Source organism: Zootoca vivipara, chromosome 2 (assembly GCF_963506605.1).
Source record: "Zootoca vivipara chromosome 2, rZooViv1.1, whole genome shotgun sequence".
Taxonomy (NCBI): Eukaryota; Metazoa; Chordata; class Lepidosauria; order Squamata; family Lacertidae; genus Zootoca; species Zootoca vivipara.
In genome coordinates, this window is record NC_083277.1 from 101,978,700 (window position 1) to 101,985,123 (window position 6,424).

General features: G+C 46.0%; 1 protein-coding gene across 1 annotated transcript in view; it reads right to left on the reverse strand.

Moving 5' to 3' along the window:
• The window catches only part of LOC118079652 (ABC-type organic anion transporter ABCA8), a 62,233-nt gene that overhangs the window by 47,910 nt on the left and 7,899 nt on the right, over positions 1-6,424 (reverse strand). The window contains 4 exon segments of the mRNA XM_035104054.2: positions 1,626-1,726; positions 2,510-2,674; positions 3,410-3,430; positions 3,433-3,619. Of these exon segments, the coding sequence (XP_034959945.2) occupies positions 1,626-1,726; positions 2,510-2,674; positions 3,410-3,430; positions 3,433-3,619 (474 nt within the window).

A 6,424-nucleotide genomic window follows, 5' to 3' on the forward strand; every position in this document is an offset into this window, starting at 1 on the left:
TCCAGAAGGCCCTCAGAGCTGGATCTCCGTGTCCAGGTTGAATGATGGGGGTGGAGATGCTTCTTCAGGTATACAGAGCCAATGCCATTTAGGACTTTGTTTAGAAGCAGAAGTTGAATTGCCTCCCAGCCCCAGAAAACACAGGTGCAAGAAAATCTAGGCTTGGGCAGTCTAGTGGGCAATAACACCCCCTGGGGGGCACTGGGACGATCCAGGGGGGCAGTTGGTGCAATTGGGGGGGGCACTGAATAAAAATAAGTGAGCAATGGAAGCATAAAGAAAGAAGAAAATTCTGAAAAACCATTCATACATGTTTCATCTGTTGTGCAATTATGCTTATCGCCAGGTTGCAGGATGGCAACAATGCCTCCCCTGGATCGGTGGTTGTGCTGGAGGCAAGGGGTTTCCCCAGGCTTCGGTGAACCCTTTTCAGCTTCACTGAGAGCCAGTGTGGTGTAGTGGTTTAGAGTGGTAGACTCGTAATCTGGGGAACCGGGTTCGCGTCTCTCCTCCTCCTCTGCTGGGTGACCTTGGGCTAGTCACACTTCTTTGAAGTCTCTCAGCCCCACTCACCTCACAGAGTGTTTGTTGTGAGGGAGGAAGGGAAAGGAGAATGTTAGCCGCTTTGAGACTCCTTAGGGTAGTGATAAAGCGGGATATCAAATCCAAACTCCTCCTCTTCCTCCTCCTCCTCCTCTTCTTCTTCTTCACCCAGGCCCAGGAAGTGGACCACAGCTTGCTTGCCTATTTATAATGTCAAGCTTCAAGGTGTCTTATTTACAACAACATCTTCCTTTACTATGTTGCAAGACGTAGGTAGAAATATAGATGCATAAAAGAACGCAAATTTGTTGCTGCATCTTTCTGTTTGTTTGCTTAAAGAAAGCAGATTTCCAGGGGGCAGTAAGCCAAATAAGTTTGGTACCCCTCTGGACTAGACTATATAAGCCTCAGGGATGGAGGACCTATGACTCTTGAGATGTTGCTGAATTCCCACTCCTGACTTTGCTCATTGTTAGCCATGCTGGCTGGAAGCTAGTTGGAAGCTAACAACACTTAGTGGACCACAGATTTCCCATCGTTGACTCAGTTGAGGTCTGGGAGCTGCTAAAACAATTTGTGTCTTTCATTTCCCAGATGCTTGTGAACTGTGTGCCTCACTTAATCTGCCCTACCTTGCTATGAACTATTGCTTGCTTCTGGATTGAGATTTCTCTTGCATTTCTGATCCCAGTGTCCTTTTGACCTTTCTTTTCTTTTCCCTGAAAATTGAGACTCACCTGGCCTGATCAGGACACCTTCCTGATGGTGAATATGCAAGAGGGAAAGTAAACAGTTTTTAATGGTACTCAAGTACACAGTTGCTACTCATTTATTAACACACCGTCCAGATGTATTTCTTCAAGTGTGTACTTGTGTTGCAGAGGGTCTATTTCCCCATGTATACAGAAAGCTGGAGCCTGGAGCTGTTGCATCGTCAAGGAAGCAACTCAGACTTAAGGCTGGGCTTTGATTAATTTTGTTGTCAGACATCCACATTTTTATATTACATCTAATATATATCACGATAGGGAGACTGATATGATACACCAATGTAATGCCTTGAATAAAATAACGCTACTTACTTCAATAAGAGCACTATCAATGCTGGACTGCAGTGATAGAAATCCTTCAAACCAGTATTTTGGATTTTTACAATGGTCTGATGTATAGTTGTAACAGTGATCTACAAGCAAGAAAAAAAAAGAAGTGGACAGTGTTATATGCACTGTCTGTTAGGTTCCCTATCAGTCATGGAAGCATTGAAAATGTAATTAAACCAGATTTAACCAGAAGGGAATATCAAATGTTCTAAAAGATGGTTTAGCTTGGTAAATCCTATGAAAGGTCTGAAGGAACATAATTTAAAAGCTTTCCAAAAGTATCCTAATCTGAAATTGTCTACGGATTATCTGGTCTCATTTCTGAAGTAAGACATAGAAATGCTTTATCACCCCCTATTCCACAGAGTTCTGGCCTAAAAGTTTCGCATGCTCAGAGCAGGGACAGAGGAGAGGAACAGGTAGATGAATATGCAGCCGGTGTCCCCCAGTTCTCATTGCAAGTAAGGGCCTGTGTGTTCTTTCATGCACATGCCCAACAAAGAGTTCCAGGAAGTTCCTTTCTGGTCCCCTCCTGCAGAAGGGAGGAAGGTTGAGTAGTGTGCAAAATTCATATCAGGGTCACTATTCATATACTGATCAGTATGTATACAGTACTTAAAAGGTATCCTGGGAGAATTTGTGTGCGTGACTACTTTAAATATCTTCCTACATGAAGAAAAAGGAGCAGAAGTATTTAATTACTTATAGGTCTAAGTATAGGATAGATATGCAGCTGTCCATTCCACATTAAAAGCTTACTCATCTTTATTAACTTAATACGTGGGTCCAGATCTGCACCCAATTGCAGAGTATACCTATGAATATCTAAGAAATGGAATGTAAATACAAAGGCATATTGGATTTACCTATTTCTTCAATATGAGTGCTTGGAGAAACCACTCTAGAAAAAGAAAATCTGAGTCGATAAGAAGTGTCGTCCTGAAAAACAACTCCAGCAAATTCATCATCATATCCAGTCTTTCGCACAGCATCCATTGCATTTTCATCTTCTACTGCTTCTACTCTTATACCTTTAGTACAAAAATTTTGCAGTTACTATATGAGCCTCCATAGAGAGAGAATGAGTGAGAGAAATGGCTTCTTGTGTAGAGGCTGCAAGCAGCCCAAGTGTATCATTATGACATGGGTATCTCACAAGATTGTAGAGCTTAAGACAGGCACAGGCAAACTCGGCCCTCCAGATGTTTTTGGCCTACAACTCCCATGATCCCTAGCTAACAGGACCAGTGGTCAGGGATGATGGGAACCATAGTCCCAATCTCCTGAAACATCTGGAGGGCCAAGTTTGCCTATGCCTGGCTTAGGATAAGGAAACCAAAGACAACTTTGCATGCTGCAATCTCACTCCCTAACCACCTCCCTCTCGCATGCATGTGAGAAGCTGACAATGTTACCCACTGCCCCTCAAAAGGTGCAGCCAGGGCACACCGAAGCACTGGGGTTTTCTGGTGGTCCCCGGTCCCCAGTTGAAGAAACACTGTTCTGCTGTTGACAGAAGGCTTGATTCCTCAGAAGAGGTCTCAATCCTGCCTGAAAAGGGCTGTTTGACAGGGGAACCCTTTGTTTTATTCCCTCTGGGGGGACAAAAGGGTACTCTGCACACATGGACAAAGACACTCATTATTTGCCTATCTCTTCTAGGCCACACTCCTGTGATAGAAAACAGCCTCCAGAGCTCATCCATTTTCAACTTAAGCCTTACTAAAGAAATAATGGACCAAAATGTTTTAATAGATAGTATATACCTTTCATGACAGAGGTGGTTTTACTTTTTCCATGATTTCCATTGTCGTCTTTGTTCTTGGAGTATACAGGATTCTAAGTTCTGTATAATTGAATGAAGGATCATCTAGTTGACCAAGGAATGCCTGAGGTATTTCATGATCTGCCTCAAAGTATGACCACTCTGTTGTTGTGAAAAATGCGAGGAGGAGAACCAACACCGAGAACCACTCCTAAGAAATAACAAACAAGTCACTGACTAGAACAATACATTGGAAGTTTTAAGCTATGCGAATGTTTTTGTTCCTATGGGTTCCTATGATTCCATAATCAAAGGCGACTATGGGGTTGCAACGCTGATCTCGCTTTCAGGCTGAGGGAGCCGGCGTTTGCGTACCAAGACCCCCAGAAAATTCCCACCAATAACTCAGACAGACACATTATTTTAGGTTTTGTTTTTTTTTGGCATAATTTTGGCCACAACTTTATTCAAAATGACAAATTAATTTGAGTGTTGGCCTTAGGCTTTGGTTAATCTTCTGCCCCATGGTGGGACAGGACCAGCTCTGACTTCCTACGGTAGGAAAGTCAAGTAAACACCCCATGGTGGAGGAGATAGCTGAGACCAGGCCATCTCCCCCACCAGAAATGTTCCCCAAGGCTCGTGCTCTGTATTGGCCCCAGCCCCGCACCATTGCGGGGGTGTAAGGACTAGAGCCCTGGAGCCCCGGGATTCCTTTAACGGAATACTTCTATAAGAGCAACACTGAGGGCCTTGCACCTCCATGCGATGCCCCTGCCCAAACTCATCAACCAAAGCCTAACCGCCAACCTAACAAGTTGTGACTATTGCTAAGCAGTAGGCGAAAAACCAGATGGCAACAGCCAATCAGCCAACTGGAAAAAATTCCTACTGGCCCCTGAATACAAGGCGGCGCCATAGCAAGGTCAGTCTAAACCTGCAAAGAAAAAGGAGGTGGGCGGGAGGGAGATTCAAATCACTAGCAGGAATGAGCTTAGAACTAAAACGCTGAGTACTTAAGCACTCGCCCTGTCAATCAAGGAATGGATACATGCAATTTACCCCAGCAACACTCAACCCTCCAATCATCTTCTCTCTAAGCTTAGACCACCCCTTAAACACACACACAGTCTTTTCTGCTGGGTCCGGCCGCAACCCCCATTATTCCCTATGGGGTTAATGGGCTTTGTCCACAGACAGCTTTCCAGGTCATGTGGCCAGCATGACTAAACTGCTACTGGTGCACAGATGACCATGACGAGTGCCAGAGTGCACGGAAACCCCGTTTACCTTCCTGCCAAAGCAGTACCTATTGTATCTACTTGCACTGGCGTGCTTTCGAACTGCTAGGTTGGCAGGAGCTAGGACAGAGCAAAGGAGCTCACCCCGTTGCAAGGATTCGAACCGCCGACCTTCCGATCAGCAAGCCCAATAGGCTCAGTGATTTAGACCACAGCGCCACCTGCGCCCCCTTCCATATATAGTGGAAAGGGGATGAAGGAATGCACCATGCCCCCGTTGAACACAAGCATTCTTGTACACAAACATGCACATATCTGTAACCCCCACAAATGGATTGGATTTACTCCTTGAAGAGCTAGAACAGGCATCCCAAAATTTGGCCCTCAGATGTTTTGGACTACAATTCCCATCTTCCCAAACCACTGGTCCTGTTAGCTAGGGATCATGGGAATTGTAGGCCAAAACATCTGGAGGGCTGCAGTTTGGGGGTGTCTGAGCTAGAAGAATGGAGCTGAAGCTTTTTCTGCTTGGAAAAGCTTTTTCTGCTGGGCAAACGTCTGCACATAAAACATGTGAAACATGGGCATTGTATTCTGGGGCCCTACACCTTGTTCCAGAGAATGCCTTATGTGCCTCCAACACCTCCTTGCATTGCTAGGGAAAACTGTGATCTTTTGGGCTCCATGTCAGCTCCTCAGGTGAGCTTCCCTGGGGAGAGCCTTCTACAAGTGGGCAGCCACTGCAGAAAGGGCCCATTCTCATACTGCCGCCCTCCAGACCTCTTGAGACACACAAAGACGGGCCTCAAATGATGATCACAGGGTCCGGGTCAGTTCATATGGGGAGAGGCAGTCCTTGAAGTATTGCGGTCTTGAACCATATAAAGCTTTTTTACGGTAGGTAAAAACAAACAAAAAACAGCACTTTGAATTGGGCCCAGAAACTAATTGGCAGCCAGAGCAGTCAGGCCAGGAATGGCTTTATATGCTCAAACCTTCTTGCCCCAGGGAGCCACTGAATTGTGCACCAGCTGAAGTTTCAGAACCAACTTCAGAAGCAGCCCCAGGTATAACATATTGCAGTAATCTAAGGTAGAACAGACAGGGTCGGTGCTAGGGTTTTTTGCGCCCTAGGCGAGATCACCTTCTGGCACCCCCCTCCCATTAATAAAAAATAAAATAAAATAATAAATAAATAGGGAAAATAGTGAAAATAAATAGAAAAAATAGGGGGGGGATAAAAAATAGAAAAAATAAAATTAGAAAAAAATAAAGTGGAAAAAATAAAGTAGAAAAATCAAATAAAATAAAAAACAGCTGAGAGGCGCGGCGAGGTGGCCCCAGGCTCGCACTCCCCGCGCGCCTCCGGAGCTTTGCGTGGGGAGTGCAAGCCTGGGTCCCTCTACTGCACCTGTCAGCTGTTGAGCGGCTTCAGGCCCCTCTCTGGAGGCACTCGGGATAGCGGCCTGCAGCCGCTCAACAGTGACAGACGCAGTGGAGGCGGCCCTAGACAGCACCAGGGGGTGGCAGGCGGCAGTGGGTAGGCTGGCCAGGACCCCCTCCATTTTGGCGGCCCTGAGAACAGAGACAACAGAAGCTAGGCTGTCCTGGGCCAGATGGGGCCAGATGGGCCACCAGCCAAAGCTGATGGAAGGCACTTCATGCCACCAAGGCCACCTGAGCCTCAGGTGACAGCAGTGGATCCAGAAGTGTACCCTCAAGCTGTGTACCTGCTCCTTCAGAGGATGTGTAGGCAGCCTCCCATTCATCTAATC